At 51.1% G+C, this 15,600-nt stretch overlaps 4 protein-coding genes across 4 annotated transcripts; 2 read left to right on the plus strand and 2 right to left on the minus strand.

Moving 5' to 3' along the window:
* Positions 1 to 701: 701 nt before the first annotated feature.
* COCSADRAFT_23034 (uncharacterized protein) lies at positions 702 to 2,025 on the minus strand (the record flags this gene model as incomplete). The annotated part of the gene is made up of 2 exons (XM_007697192.1): positions 702 to 1,948; positions 1,995 to 2,025. 2 exons carry the CDS (start codon positions 2,023 to 2,025, stop codon positions 702 to 704), a joined length of 1,278 nt encoding a protein of 425 aa, XP_007695382.1.
* Positions 2,026 to 2,790: 765 nt separating this feature from the next.
* On the minus strand, positions 2,791 to 3,176 carry COCSADRAFT_157019 (uncharacterized protein; the record flags this gene model as incomplete). Its single annotated transcript, XM_007697972.1, has 4 exons — positions 2,791 to 2,879; positions 2,930 to 3,023; positions 3,078 to 3,095; positions 3,150 to 3,176. The coding sequence occupies 4 exons, from the start codon at positions 3,174 to 3,176 to the stop codon at positions 2,791 to 2,793; spliced, it is 228 nt and encodes a 75-aa protein (XP_007696162.1).
* A 601-nt stretch (positions 3,177 to 3,777) lies between these two features.
* On the plus strand, positions 3,778 to 5,941 carry COCSADRAFT_274406 (uncharacterized protein). The gene has a single exon (XM_007697973.1). The coding sequence runs from the start codon at positions 4,190 to 4,192 to the stop codon at positions 5,564 to 5,566; it is 1,377 nt and encodes a 458-aa protein (XP_007696163.1). The 5' UTR covers positions 3,778 to 4,189; the 3' UTR covers positions 5,567 to 5,941.
* A 2,150-nt stretch (positions 5,942 to 8,091) lies between these two features.
* Positions 8,092 to 8,728, plus strand: COCSADRAFT_33487 (uncharacterized protein). Its single transcript, XM_007697365.1, has 2 exons — positions 8,092 to 8,320; positions 8,444 to 8,728. The coding sequence occupies exons 1-2, from the start codon at positions 8,249 to 8,251 to the stop codon at positions 8,531 to 8,533; spliced, it is 162 nt and encodes a 53-aa protein (XP_007695555.1). The 5' UTR covers positions 8,092 to 8,248; the 3' UTR covers positions 8,534 to 8,728.
* Positions 8,729 to 15,600: the final 6,872 nt, after the last annotated feature.

Below are 15,600 nucleotides of genomic sequence, written 5' to 3' on the forward strand. Positions count from 1 at the left end.
CAGCCTTGCGTTTTTCTTGGCAACCAAAGTGCATGTGGTCGTTGAGATCGCGGGGCTGATTCTACCTTGTCCCATGCAAATCTCCCATTTCCTTCTTCAGCATCGAATCTCACTGCATCTTGAATGGTTTTTTTGCTGACCAGAGCGGGGTTGTTTGTGTGTACATGTGTTAACGTTGGATATTACAGACTAATCAACCTCTACAACAAACTCCACAGCAATGTCCATGGTAAACCGTCGACGCTAAAAGTGCACCACGAAACTAACACAACGTGTATGGCGCTCGCATGGAGCACACCGCTGTTTGAGCTATACGCTGTTGCGCCTGCGAATACGTCGAGGGCCGCGCTGGCGCAGAGCGCGAATAAGATCATCCAATGGGTACGAAGAGAGGAAGAAAGAGTGTTTATTATTGGCGGTGCGGTCTTTTAGACTGACTGCTGTTGTCGTTGCATGAATTTGGCGAGTACGTAGTCGTGTCAAGTTTTTGTGGACAATATACACATGGAGTATGTACAGCCGCATCAACATACTAAATATGCAACATGCACGATACGAATTAATTTATGTTGGGATTTGCTTGTAGTAGACTGTATATAAGTCAAGGACTAGGGTGTGGGGTATGGGGGGTGAAGAAGAAGATATATTGTTCTACATGAAGATGCATGCATGGACACGGACACGGACACTTGCAAATCAATTTAGACACTACCCTTTGGTAAAGCACCCGCAGCCTTCATCTGCTCAAACACATCCTTCAAGCTACCCCATGTGTCTCTGTACCCCATCCAGCCGTATTCACGCGCCTTGCTCATGCTAATCACGAGATCAAAGTTCCTGCCGAGCACAAAGCCCAGGAAAGCCCACGTTGCCTTGTCAAAAGCGTCCCTGTCCAAGCCCTCGCGGTCTGCAAGTGCATTCCACGCTTGCTTGACATCGTCGCGCTTGGACCACTTTACAAGATCAATGTGCTGCTCCACGTGGCTGGGCTCTAGCACCGGCGTGCCCTGCAAACCCCTCTCATCCGCGACTGCAGAAATGGGTGGTTGGGGGGCCATCTCCCTCGTCGAAGACTGACTCTCCGTTCCCACAACCATATCTTTGATCCTACCGCTTATACTCGTTGCACTGCTACCGCCGTACACACTCTTGAACTGGTCTGGTTTGACGGTAGTACCAAAGTACTGTGCAACTCTTGGCCAGAGATTTTGATAACTCTCAACGTCACCGTTTGTTATGTTGAAGGCTTGATTGGCGGTACGCGGGTCCAGCGCTGCCCATGCGCAGAACTCGGCGTGGAGTTTTGCGCTAGTAAAGCAGTTGAATTTCGTGTAGAAGGCAGGGGAGCCGGGGAACTCGATGCCACTATTGCCAGACATTTCCCTGGAGACGAGCACGTAGAGAGCCAGGGCTGCAGAGAGGTTCATAAAGTTTCCTGATGCGAAGCCGATGACGTCGTTGGGGTACGTTACTACCCATTCTTTGTTGTGCTTGGTGCAAAACTCGTGCAGGATGTTTTGCTGGTTGTAGTAGAAGTTTGGCGGCCATTTGGATGAAGTAAGCCAGGGTGCGTCTTCTTGCATGGGCTGCTGGGGCACGCCAAGGTGGACGCCGTATTGTTTTGCGCCGCAGACGAGGATGATTCGCTTGACTTGCGATATGGCGCCAGTTTTCTCTAGAGCACAAAAGAAGTTGGAGAGCATTCGGCCATTGACTTCCCATGCATCTTCTTCTTTATCCTGGGCGAGGTAAGCGGCGAAGAATATATACTCTCCGCGCACGTTCTTGAGGTCATTGGCCATGGCGTCTGGATCAGATTGCAGGTCAATGTGGTTGTGGATTACGGTATCAGGGTAGTCTTCTTTATTGCTCCGCGAAAGTGCGTGTATGGTGGGCCATTGTGAGCGGTGTTGACTGAGTTCGAAGACGATCTCGCGACCGAGGATGCCTGTGGTATGTTAATACATGCTGGCCATACTCTGACCAAGACGTACCAGTGGCGCCGGTGACTATCGCTGAAGGCATTGTATCGTTCAGACGGTGGTTTTGTATCTATTGTGAACTGGAAAGCTCAATGGTAGTATAACAAAAAAGGTGTCAAGACATCCATGACGTAATGATGCTTTCAGATATAGGTATGTCACGACTCCGCAATCACGTAATCAAGTCACTATTTGGAGGTGTGTACGTATGTAGTAGGAGAATACCGCTCAGCACTGCTCTACACAGTATTGAGATGTTTGCACTAATCACATTATGCATTGCATATATAGTAATGGGACATAGACATCAGCTACGATCAATACCTGGCATAGTTGATACATTTAAACGGCCAAGGCCAAAAAGTGTATTTGGACGTCACACCATGGACGGTACCAGTGCGGACTGGGCATTTTCATGCTCAAGTGCCAGACTACAATAATCCCAACTATAGTACAATCGATTTATGTCTTCATCTATCCAAAAATAACGTAATGTTCTTGTTTCCCTATGTGAGGAGGAGAAGATGCGAATCAGTTTTGTGGAGCAAAGGTCTAGGGATCAGCACTATGTCTTTCCGCATTACTAGATTATCGATGGCGACATCTTGCGACCACGCTCTTCGAAGTGCTTTGCTAGACCGTGGCATGAGAGGCATTGATGTCTCTGAATATACCAGCATTTGGTTGGTTGGCTGCAGATTGTCTGACAGATTGCCGGTCGGTTAACAGCGTGGCTTAGCCTGACAGCTGTCACATGCCTGACAAACTAGAGGGGGTGGCGGAAAGCGACCGGAATTCGGAACGGTGTTCACTTAGGAGGGCGTTTCTGCCAAGTGAGCTCACGGAACTGATTCTTTACTTCGTCTTTGAAATGGTCAAAGGACGAGGGGCCCGTCCCTGAAGCGCAGTCAGTGGGTGGTTTTCTTGTAGTGATGAGGCCGGCATACTGCCGCCGCCATTCTTTTGCTCAAAGTCTGGCAGCCTGTTGATCTTGCGATATGCCTTTTGCACAGCTCGGTTGAAGGTGGGCGACCGAATCAGCTGTGACAAGTCAGTCATCCGGACAATATGGGGTTAAAGGGGACATGGACGCACACGTGCGACGGCCCAGGCCTGTACCAAGGTGTTAGTTTGATATCTTGGGCTCCTTTGCGACTCTGCACGTACCTCGAAGAGAGCAAACCAGGGGCCCATGGGCGAGTCAGTAGTGCATTTACAGTTTGATGACTGGTGATGCGATGGGCTGGTAGGGATGCGCAGATGATGGGGTTGGGATGAAAGGAGTGATGATGGCGGTGGTGGTGGGTGGGCGAGGAGTAGAAAGATTGGGTGGGGGCAACTTGGAGTGTTGGTAGAGGAATAGCGGGCAGCCATGTGCGCATACTACTTACTACATCCAACGCGACCAGCGACCGCGCCTGGCGTGTTTGCAGGGGGGAAGGAGGGGCTTCAGGCGGGAGCTTGTTTTTTTCTCATTGCTGCGTTGTCATTCCATCTCACAGTCGGGCTACCTTGGCCTTGCGCGTTCGCATTAATCCTGTCTATTTCCCCCTTCGACGGCGGGACATTTGCCATTAATACACAGCCGTTTCCCATTTGCCCATTTGCCTGCCCACCCTTCTAGAAGGCCAAGCGACAACGCTACGGCCTGCCTGCGATCCGCCATCTGCTCGCCCCGACTGCGAGGCCGCCTGCAGCCCCTCCATTGTCCCGAAGGTCGCTGAAGCCCGTCTTTGGGAGACGGGCTGCCTTTTGCTTTGGCCTGGTCCATGATAAGCTCGCTGACGCGGCACTGCGACTGAGAGTGTGATTGCAACCGCCATCAAGGACCAGAAAGATAAGAAAAGACACAGACAAGAGACGCGCAGACGGGGACCGAGACAGAGCAGAGCAGTAAATGCATCGTGGTGAAGCCTCATTTTGCCCGCTGCCTCCACTTGCAACCTCGCATCCCCCCTATCGCTAATTTCGAGACGCGGCAAAGCGCCCTGAGGCCCATCGTTCCGGCCTCTGGCGCGCCACAGCCTGCACCCGCCCGCACTTCCGCCACTTGGTGTACACAAATACATAGTACTCTGCTCTTCCCCCCACTAACCGCCTCCAACCCGCCCGCATACACGGACGCGGATCTCTTCAAGCTGCATAAACTTCGCGCCCTCCGGCGCAAGGCAAAGCTCAAGGGCGTCCTCATCAGGACCGACCCAGCCATGGCCAGCCCCGACGACCCCATCTCGCCCACGGCCTCGTCCAAGCGCTCGCGCAGCAAGGACAGTCTCCGCTCCCTCACCACCTCGTCGCTCAATACGCCCGCTGCCAGTACCCCCGCCGCCAGCACCCACAGCCTCGCCAACCCCCTCTCTGCCCCCGGCACGCCTACACCAGCCGAAAATGCGAGCATCCCATATCCCGCTTTCCTCGGCTCCGCCAGAGACGTCAATGCCAAGTGGAATCGCCTCGAAACGGCCCAGAACGACCGCCTTCGCGATACCTCACATCCGCCCGATTCAGAGGAGCCGCCCAAGTGGGCACGCTGCGGCGGCGAGGAGTACGCCTTCCGCAACCGCTACGCCAATGTCGACCCATACCAGTCCAACAGAATCCATCTCGCCGTCCCTGAGGGCCACTTTGACTACATCAACGCCTCGCCCATAGACCTTGTGACGACCAAGTCCCAAACACCCCTCAAGTACATCGCAACCCAGGGACCCAAGGCCGAGACCTGGTCGCACATCTGGCGCATGGTCTGGAAGGAGAATGATTCGCCCGCCGTCATCGTCATGCTTACCCAGACGTTTGAGGCCTACCGGGAAAAGTGCTACCCCTACTATCCCCAGTCGCCCTCGAACCCCGACCTGCGTGTCAACGAGGATGACGAATTCCAAGACGGTCTCATCCACAATCTTCACCTGGCGTCATATACCATTGATGATGAAGCGCGCACTCAGGTCCGGGAGATCGACATGACGACTGATGATGAATCTGAGTCCAAGAAGGTCTGGCATCTGCTCTTTGCCGGCTGGCCGGACTTCTCCGTGCCAGAAGGAGACGACCGCTCCGCTATGCTGAAACTGGTCGAGATTTCCCGTCTGAAGAACTCTGATAATGCTACCAACCCGCGGATTGTGCATTGTAGTGCAGGCATTGGTCGCAGCGGAACTTTTATCGCCCTCGACTGGCTGACGCAGGAGCTCCAAGAAGGTTCACTAGACGACGTACCCGAGACCGAGGACCCCGTTGTCAAGATAGTCGAGATGCTCAGGGACCAGCGCGCCGGTATGGTACAGTCTAAGGTGCAGTTTCAATTCATCTACGATGTCCTTCGCGAACAATGGCGAGAGAGGTGGATTGCCCAGAACCCTGCTCAGGCAAGCCAATTAGGCCTTGTCAGCACCGACAACACGCCCGATAGTGAGCCCGCACTGAAGCGTGTAAAGTCGGTGCACTACGGTGAAGACGAACAGACCCCACCATCTGCATCTTCGCCTTTGAGCAGTAGTGGTGCATCCGACTCGCCAGATGCTCGCGCCCAACTTGAAGCTGAGCTCCAGGACGCAGACATGGAGTATGAAAATGGCAAGACTTAGTCGATTTTGCAGCTTCTGAAGGAACCACGCCCCGGACGTGAGAGCAGATGTCGAAGCACAGAGGGATTCCCCTTCTCCCCTTCCTTCCCTCGTTCTTCAAAGTCAATTGTCTTCCCTAGTACGCTCGTCCGCTTCACCTTCCTCTTACGATACAATACGTTCTTCAGGCTATGTTGTCTTATACGCGGTTTTTGCCTGTGTTTGCATCGTTGGTTTCATGTTTGTTTACTGGAATGAGCCTGATAGACTTTAATACTTTCTTTGTTGTTGTTTTCTCAGTCTGTTTTTGCTTTGAAGATGCATAGCCTTGCGGATATATACCCCTTGGGATGGGTTTGGGTGTCTTTGGGTAGTCAGTAGAGCGACGGGCACGGGAAAGAACCGAAGCAAACAAAGACCAGGCGGCGCTAGTTGTGTGTGTATTTGGTAACTCTAGACCTTGCTAGTTCGTTCTTTCCTCTCCTTCCCTTGTCCTTGTTTTCTTTTTGCATTGATCACAAGTCCATCCATGGTGCTTGACTAAGGGTTATATATTCCGAACTTTAACCATACATGACAAAGGTAAGACGCGTCACAAACACGTATCCCCTGCATTCCCCTCGTTTGGTTGCGCCCTTTTTGTTACAGCAAGCAAGTACGGCGTAATAATAGTCAGCCCATCGCTACTGTATGCACCTTGGAAACTCTCTCGTCGGTATTATTACCAGTCTGTGCTCCCCCCTTCCCCTGGGCTCCGCTGATGCATCAGGGGTTCGTTCGTTGGCGGTTGTCGTCTGGCAGATCGAGAGCATATCGGACTCGCTTCAGGGATTTTGTCGATCAACAATCCAGGGTGACTCCCCGTCGTTTGTGATTTGCTTACCTTTTGGCTTGCTTACTTAGCCCCCGGTTCGAGTCTTGCCCTTTATTTTTGGTGCATCCCCAAACTTGGGTAGCTTACCTACAGGGCGTGGATAAGGACGGACGGACACGGAGGAACGGACGGTCACTCACCCACCCATCAACGAGTGAACAAGACCAACGAAGACAAAGATGGAGCACACTTTCATCTACCCCAAATTCTAAATCCCCGTTCAGATCAAGTTTTTTTGCAAACCATCTCCATCCATCCATCCAATATACGCTCTCTTTCTCTGCGTTATCCCCTTTCTCCTTTGCAAGCCCAGTCGAGCACTCCCCCATGCAGCATACACACATACACATTAAAAACATACCTTCCAAGAAATTTATATTACCAATACCCCCCATCAACACCCCTAATCCCCTTCCCCCCGTAATTTTCCCCCAAATAACAAACTCCCCCAAACAAGGCAAAGCCTGAAATGAAAAAAATTCTTTTCTCCCAAGAAAAAAACTTGACACACCAGTGGAAACAGCCCATGACTTGCATTTCCAGCCGGCGTTATGTTACCGATACCACACATACACACACATCCCTCCCATGATTACAAACTAACGAGCATTAGAGCCGGCGTAAATGATTCCGGTGTTAGACCGCGATTAGTCCGGTAACATGGGGTTTGTGCGTTACTTCTCGAGCGAGCGGGTAGCCCGCCTCGTCTCTCGCCTCGCCTCAGACAAAAAAAGGGCGATACCATTGCTGACAAAAGGGGGGGGGAAAGAAAGGTGAAGGGAAAGGGCTGCATGACTTGGGTGGGATGGGGTTTTGGGCATGGGTGCAAGGCCGTTTTGAGAAAGTGTTGGGGAGGGGGATGTGGGTTGGTTGTGGGAAAGGGAAATGATCGAAGGGGAAGAAGGGGGGGCTTGTGCGCCTTTGTGTGTGTGTGTGTGCGTGTGTGCGTGTGTGTGTGGGGAGGAAGGGGCGGAGGTGGAGGTGAAGGGTGGGTAAGGAGGGAAAGGGATGGTGGTTTGTATTTTATTTTCCTATTATACTGAACTTTGGATGTGAGTGTGCTTGTGCATACTGGGGGTATACGATGGGGTATCGGTATCGGTGTCTTTCTCAAGGGAGAAGGGAGAAAGGGGGTGGATGATGCCGATGCGACATGCAAGGTTTCCCCAACTCAACAACACAGTAAACCTCTCATGTGTGAAGAAGTTGCGCAAGTGTAGTATACATGGTACATGTCGTCGCTGCTTTGTTGGGAATCACGTTTCGGCAGTTAAACTGTCTACTTGCGTAGTTATGTCCGTTGCGTGAGGGAAAAAAGGGCGCAAAGCGAATGGACAGCGAAACGGTGTGTTTTGCATTACGCAGTGTGCACATGTGGAGAAGTGTCCTGCGGCGTGCGCTGCGTGTACATACTATGTGGTATGATGTCTACATACGTCCTGTGTTACGAATGTGCTGACTACGAGGTGTGTAAGGCGCCGAGGTATGGGTAGGGATCGGTTCTTGCCGTAACAACATCCGAGAGAGTAGTAAAGGAGCGGTGGAGATGCGAGATCATGTGTAGGGTTACGTGGAGAGATGGTCTAGTAGTAAGTACTAGCTGCAGGCAAGTTCCGTAAGATCGGGTACTACTAGCGGTGGTGCATGTGTTTTGGTGCAGACGGGGGGAGTTGGGCAGGTAGGGTATGTTCGTACGAGGTTTTCTACCTATTGCTTACTATTTCGTTTTTCTCGCCCGCAAACTCTGAAAGATATTGACGAGTAGAGAGGGTTTGAGGGGGATGACGGGAGTCCAACCTTGTCGTTCCTCTCCGCAATCCCTTCTTTCCATGCGTACCTACTCCAAGTCGTTGGCGCAATATAGTAGGGCGGAAATCGAGATGCTATATTCTTTTCGTACGGTGTGTAAAACGTTTTCTTTACGAATACAATACTTAACTCTTCTCCCTCATTTCTTTCTTCGAACGCAATTCAAACACTCGTCATACAGTCATTCATCAACTAACCATTTCATCATCTCCCAGTCAACCCTTTCGCATCCCAACCACACTCCCCCCTCCTCGCTAATCGCTAAGCTGGGGGCGAAGAGGCGCAGTCAGGGCCTTCTCTCTTAGCTCTCCCTGGGTGCTGGTGCGTGCGTTGCGATCCGAGACTGGGGTCTGGGGTGAAAGGCGTGGAGCGTCTGGGGGGGGGAAGAGGCTGGGGAGATGAGGCGTGGAAACGGCAATGTAAGCTTACACATGCATACATATCGTATTGTTCCCTTTCCTGGGGTATGGATTCTTTTCGGTCTTGGTCATCACAGTGCTGTGTTCGTGCGTTGCAGGGCTGATAAGGACGTTTTCTTGTGTTATTTTTGGGGGGAAAGAAGAGGATTGGTTGATTGAGAGTTTGGAGGAGGAGGGGGTCTTGATAGTTTGGTAAGTTTGGGTATTGGGATACCCACAAGGGCCCTTGTTTCTTTCTCTTTTGAGTTAGACATGGTTGTTCGTATTGCCGGGGATCCAATCGTCCCGCATTACACTACGTACATGGAGTTTTCTTGCAGATTCGATCTCTGTGCTGCTTATCTGGCTTCAATTTCCCGACTATGCAAATCACAAGGTCATGGACATTGTGCTAGACGCGAAATAGGGCTGATTTACCCCCGATCAACCGATTTCGATCCATGTAGATTGTAAATTGATGAGCATGTCTGTGTTGTCTAGTCTAGCTGCGACGCTGCAAATTTGGCCCTGTATCGACGATCCTACTGCGTATGCCAAAGACCCAAAACGCCTCGAGCGTGTCCACGACATCATCTTTTCGGGCCTCTCCCCTTTTTCTTATATCGTTTGCTTCCCAACTTCGAAATACGCCTGATATCCCACGAGCCAAGTCGTGTACGTTACGCGTCTCTCTGATATGCATTCTACGTAGGGTTTGCTAAACTGTATACATAGATACGCTCGTACAAGTCACATGACATGTCACTGTCCGAGGTAAGTACACTACACACAAAGTACGCATGCATGTAGATCAGTAACCAATATTTGCTTTTTTATTTACTATTCATTTCATTTAAGAAGGCGTGATTCGGCGCAATTCTGCCCGAGGCTATGGCCTTCGGGAACGCGATACAGTCAGAACTTTGGCATTATTGTAAGTAGAAGCGTAAAAGAAAGTCCGAGTTGCAGACACCAGACTAGCAGATAGATAGTGGTATGGGGTGATTCGGATAATTCCGCCTCGCATGACTGAGGCAGAAGAATTTGAATGGGGTAAGCGAGGCTTGACTCAAGAAAAAAGAAAGGGCTTGTTATAGTTGTCGTATGTCCGAGTGCTGCAATCGGGTCCGAAATTCGGCAATAAGAGAGAAAGATTTAGCGAGATACCTTACTAAGCCAGATTATTCTTGCAAAATGCAAAAGCACTGTGCTGCACACAGTACATGTGAGTGTAAGGAAGACGACTTGTGATGCTAAATATGGTGAAAGCAGCTCATCACAAAAGGTCCACAACCGATGTAATACTAGATATTTTCCCATTTGCATAGCTTTAAACATGTTGACGGACCGATTATCGGGGTCCGAGCACGTGTATCTAAAGCACACTAGAAACGTCAGTGAGTCTCAAATTCAGTAGCACGGCAGTTGAGTAACTGCCAGTGTTGATTTCCTGGTGCAATGCAGCCGACATCATTGACCTGCATCTGAGCGAGGTTCCTGATATGCAACGTTGTTGCATTCTCAAACCAGTGTCATTGCCACGGGCGTTTGTTTCGAAGATCGCGGATTTGTGATTTGCCGCGGCTAAGTAATCCGGTGTGAGTTGCGAGTTGATGATCGCTGCTGGGTGTTCTAAAGACGATGAACATAGATCCTACCCGATAGAGAATGTACAGCCTTGCAATGATGCCCCAAAGTTACAAAACGGGCCTCGCAATTGAGGCCATTTTGGACCAATATTGAGCGCACGCTGACGTTGCTGACTGTACTAAGGCCGCGGAGGGTGGGGCAGAGCGCATCGTGTGCAAATCTTCGCCTTGCGCCTTAGGTCAACGCATCACTAGAAAAGGTTGTGTTAGGAGCAACTGGGTTTGGGACTTGGGTTGCCATGTTGAGGCAGTGCTGCAGGTTCGGAACTGCCTAGCGCATATTTGCGGTGTAGTGTACACAGTAAAGTCGTGACCGAGCGTGCACACTGTCTATCCTGCAGTCAGCTTAACTCTGAGGCTGTACCACTATACTGGAGCGAGCAATGCGGCCTTATAGTTTTCGTATTGTGACCATTTCGATACAATCGTTAGTCTGGCCGGCCTCGGAGGTTGCACAAAGGTTACATTTCGTATCGCACTATCCGCTTCAGAGAGTTCTTCCTCCCACTAAAACGTAGGCACATCGCATCTTCTCAACCAGTGTTCCAGGCAACACAAACATCGAAACACGGGGACCATGTGTTAAGAGGTCATGTCCGTGATATCGACTTGCTGTGTTGGGATGTGGATCTGTGATTGCTGACAGGGTACATTTAGGGAAGCGACTTGAGGCACGCTAAAGCTTGTTGCAGCTTTCGCAGGGTTTACGAGAACCCTCAAGTAGTGCCTAGCGCACAGTCAAGCCGGCCAGTTTGCGCAGCGTTTTGGGCTTAGGGTTGTTGATATCAAGCCGTCGGGTAGGATCTCAGATATACGGATTGGCGGTCAGTTCGATCGTGTGTTATCTGCCATAGTCGGGCGACCTTCCCTGGAAGGTCAAAGGTCATGTGTGGGAACTAGTAGTAGGAGCGCTGAACAGAGGGTCGATTATGCTTGGGTAAAAATAACAACATGCGATGCTTTGAACAAACCCAATATGAAAACTACGTTTAGACTAGACCTACCGAGGCAGCCTTTGAAATTAGGCAGAAGAAAAAAAGCAACCGTTGTGCTTATGAGCGAAAAAAATGGGCATCAGAGCGTTCAAGGAAAAGCGGGATACGTACCAGTGAAGAGATTTGGTCCGTGCCCGCCCCCATCTCGGACGAGTGTCCAAGTATCGGACCCCGAGTGAAGAGGAGGCCGGACTATTGTGTTGCACAGAAACCCGAAAACACTGTACTTGGAAGGCGACCTCGGCGATAATTCAGTTTTCGGTGCTGATTGGATTCCTGACTATTCGTGCCCCCTGGTTGGTGCTTGCAAGGAGGGTTGGAAACAAGGCACGTTTGGTATTGAGTTGATTGAGTGTTACGAGCGGTGCTGGGGTAGATGACAGGTGATGACAGGTACGAGCGGCGGTGTGCTACGTAGTTAACCCAACGCACTGCAATGTCGTGGCCGATGTTGCACGATTATCAAAGCGGATCATGATGAAAAGGCGCATTCTAGCAGTCTAGACCATCTCTTTAACAATAGGCAGGGGTCCTATTCATGTATCCGCAAATGGAACCGGTATGCTGGCGCTCGGAGCTGGGGTTCGCCATCCGCAAGTGGATGTGCTGCAACACGGGAGGATCATGATCAGCATCAAGTCCTTCACGGTCGAGTCACGGATACTATCATGACCATGACCTAGAATATGCGTTTGGTAGTATACGAGAGCAACGCATATTGCAAATGCCGGGTGTCAACAGAAGCAGATGCACCAGGGTGAAAGGTGTTTTTACGGGTGCCTTGATCACTATCCAAAGTTTACTTACTGAGCAAGCAGCATCTGAGCCAACTGATCCTTCATAGTGGTGCTTGCGCTTTGTTGTCGGCAGTTGAAAAGAAAGTTGTTTTCGCATTGGATTGATGTGTCAGACTCATGATGGCTCCACCTTGAAATCATGAGCCGTTACTGATCTTCTGCTGAGGATTTTGATTAGATGCTGAGAACAATGTCGCCACTGTGCACTAAGACGCGGTCTGACGTGGGTGGGTGCGGGCACAATGCATAACTAGCTGTCGAAGCTTTTTCAGCCTTACAAATTAGGGTGGGTCCCTGTGGAAACTGCTCCATGGGCTTGACTCATTGCAGTTCCCGTCCACGTCTCAATTGAGTGCAGGCTCCTTACGAAGGTTTGTGTGGTCTCATGACATGCTTGCTCAGAATACGCAAGGTTTCAATCTCCCGAGCCTAGGAAACCCAAACAGCCTCGAGCTAGCCAGCTCTGTTATGTACTATATGCGATACTTGCTCTGGTTGACATCATTTCGTGTCTATACGCCTCTTGTAAATATGTGCACGGATGGCAGCCAAGGAATCTATGGTGATGCAAACGGACCAGAAAGTCTAGACTTCGACTCAGGATGAGAAAGCCAAGGTTGAATCAGTCTGCGTTCGAAAGTACATGCTTTAGTGGATGGGCCAATTGAGCGGCAAGTTCTTGGCCGGAAGGCTGAGTGTCCGGTGCCGAGCAACACAAGAAAGTGCAAATGCCGCCAATGTTGTCCGCAGCGGAGAGTGCAACTTGGACCCAGGATGACAAGACTTGGCATTGCCGGACTTTTTCGATGGTGCCATATTCTTACACGTAGCCTTGGGGCTTAGGATATCAAGAGGACCGGGCCGTTGGCGTTCGTTGCCTTGAGACGGCAACGGTCGAGTGCGTAACCTGTCGCTCGCTAGCCTTGAGCAAGTAGACACCTCAAACCTCTCTAGCCATTGCCTTGGCTCCTCATGTTTTTCGAGACCCATATTTTGTGAGCCATACATTGTGAGGCGGAGCTTGAGGCTGCTGGTACAGTGCGACAATAGCAGCAGGTTGTTTTAGTACTACTGCGGAGGCAACGATCTAACCCTGGAATCAAGAGAAAGAGAGATTTGCCTTGGAGCCAAGCCTCGAGTCATGTGCAGATGGCTCGGCGATTGCCGTATGTACTACATGGTATTGTATTTACTTGAACCAACTGCCTGCCCGTTTCTGCTTGTCGTCAAGCTCGGTTGGCCCGTACGCGCTTCAGTGTGCCGCCTTGCTAGGGCTGTTCAAGGCGGCTCGTGGCTTATATGACCTGTAAGAATAGGCCCACGAATTACTCAAGACCATGCCGAACCCAACCCAACCCAACCCGCCAAACAGCCTGACTGCGGGAAGAAAAGAGAAAGTTAAACATGCATCTCTAATATGCAGGCTGATAGTATCCATGGACGAAGGAGCTTGGCAAGACTTTAGTTCGAAGTTTGCTAGGTAATCGTATAGGGCGGGACCAGTGCAAAGTGCACAGGATGAGTAAGGCCGTTGAGGAGGGCTTGGTAATAAGTGACTATAGGCACCTAATGAGAGGATCGGCTTGGTACCCCTGTTACGACCGGGCTTAGTAAAGCCGCAAGGTTAGGCCGTAGTAAGCGAGAGCGGGTGTCGATCGTGAGACTGCGTGCGGAGTCTTGCTGAGGCAATCAGAGGGCACAAGACTGACCAAAATCTTGAACGTGAGGAACCAAGACTTTTTCGCACATGGCTAGGAAGGCAGGTATCGAAGCAGTATGCACGCCATGGCACCAGGGGAATTTTGGGATATGAATCGGAGGGACAAGACCGTCCGTCCCTTGTCAAACGTAACAAGGGAGACCATGGGGTGATTGCCAGCAAAACGTCGCACATTGGAGCATGGCAGCCCTTGGACAATGACATAGCAGGCATTTGACAAAGGCATTATTCAAGTTTGCAGTGGCAGACAGTGAACGTAGATTGGCTGGTCGTCTTGTTGAGGTACAAGCAACGACCTGTCAAGGAGCATGCATTCAATGGCCGCTTACTGTCTCCAACATGAGTCGATATGATGTCGGCGACTGTGCACCAGGACGGGCTGTACTGTTTTTTTATATCAATCGGGATCCAAGGACCCTTGCGTTAAAAAAGCATATTGCACACGGACGGGAGATGGGTCTGACAGGATCGCTGCTAGCAGCCCCGCATTCGTCGGTCTGTGAGCCGAGCAGGACCATGTACGAGACAAGTGGCCGAACGCCAGGGCGGGAATGGAGACAAGCCCTAGCAATCTTGGTCGGCGTGCACTGGCGTTTAGTTGCATGTCAGCAGGCGGTGCAGCGGCTGCAACCTGGAACATGACGAGGGAGCGAGTAAGTAGATGCTGTTAGAGGGCGATGATGAGATGATGATGATGGTGGTGATAGTGGTGATGATTATTATGATTATGCGGATGCTGAGTGTGAATATGTATGCGTGTGAGTGTGGCATGATGCGTATGCACAAAAGGTGGCCCTGGGCCTAAGTGGATGGCTGACATGGTCTTTGTATGCGCTCACGCTAGACTTGTTTGAAACAAAGAGCAGAGGCAGAAGCAGAAGCAGAAGGAGGAGGAGAAGAGGAGGAGGAGGAGGAAGAGGAGGAGGAGGAAGGCGGACTATCTAGCCAAACGAGCGTTGTTCACGACGCTTTGACATGGACGGGTAAGTGTGTATTGAGACAGGGGGCGCATCGTATAGCCGTCGTATAGGGCCCGCCAAATCTTGCCTCACCTCAAAGCCATGTTCTCAGCCACGCTGCCTGACGACGCCTGGCGTGTGTCGCCAACCTGCCAATCTCCCTCAGGAGCATGGGAACTTGGCTGGTTGGCCAGCGAGAATAGCGCGTATGTGTACAGACGGGCCAGTAAACATGATTAGGACTTGGACACCTGGCTGTGGCTAGTTGGAGGTGTACGTGGATGGGGGTTAGAGCGTGGCTTTAGTGGTGCTGTGGCTGAGGCATTTTCTGAGGACACAATAGTAGTAAGTATACTAAGTACTGCTGAGTACGTACGTCTGATGAAACATTGGACGAGGCGCGGGCTGGCTGCGACGCGTATGTATGTGATAAAATACAGGAAAGGACAAAGGAGAGCAGGTCCAGTCGGACGAGACGATTTGTGGCTAGAGGACAACCAAAAGAGACACAGGCGAGTGTCAGCATATGTTGCGACAATGCAGGTCGCTGATTGTGGCTGCGCTTACATTGGCAGCCAACAATGGACGGTTTGAAGCCATCGGTCACATCGCAGCGCCCTCGACCATCTGGCTGGCTCGCGGTGCTATGTAGCGTATATCCATACGTAAGTAAGTGCGTATCTAAGCATGTACTGGGGTGCGAAGACGGGACAGGCATATGCGTCTTTTCTTCACATGTGTGTAGTGTGTAGTAGACGGACATGTAGTAGTCTTGGTCCGCCTCCCCCCTTGATGACTCGGACACAAGAGACGGAATCGGGATTGTGCCACCGTCCGAGGGAGCGAGCACGCCT

This window comes from Bipolaris sorokiniana, assembly GCF_000338995.1.
Source record: "Bipolaris sorokiniana ND90Pr unplaced genomic scaffold COCSAscaffold_2, whole genome shotgun sequence".
Lineage (NCBI taxonomy): Eukaryota > Fungi > Ascomycota > Dothideomycetes > Pleosporales > Pleosporaceae > Bipolaris > Bipolaris sorokiniana.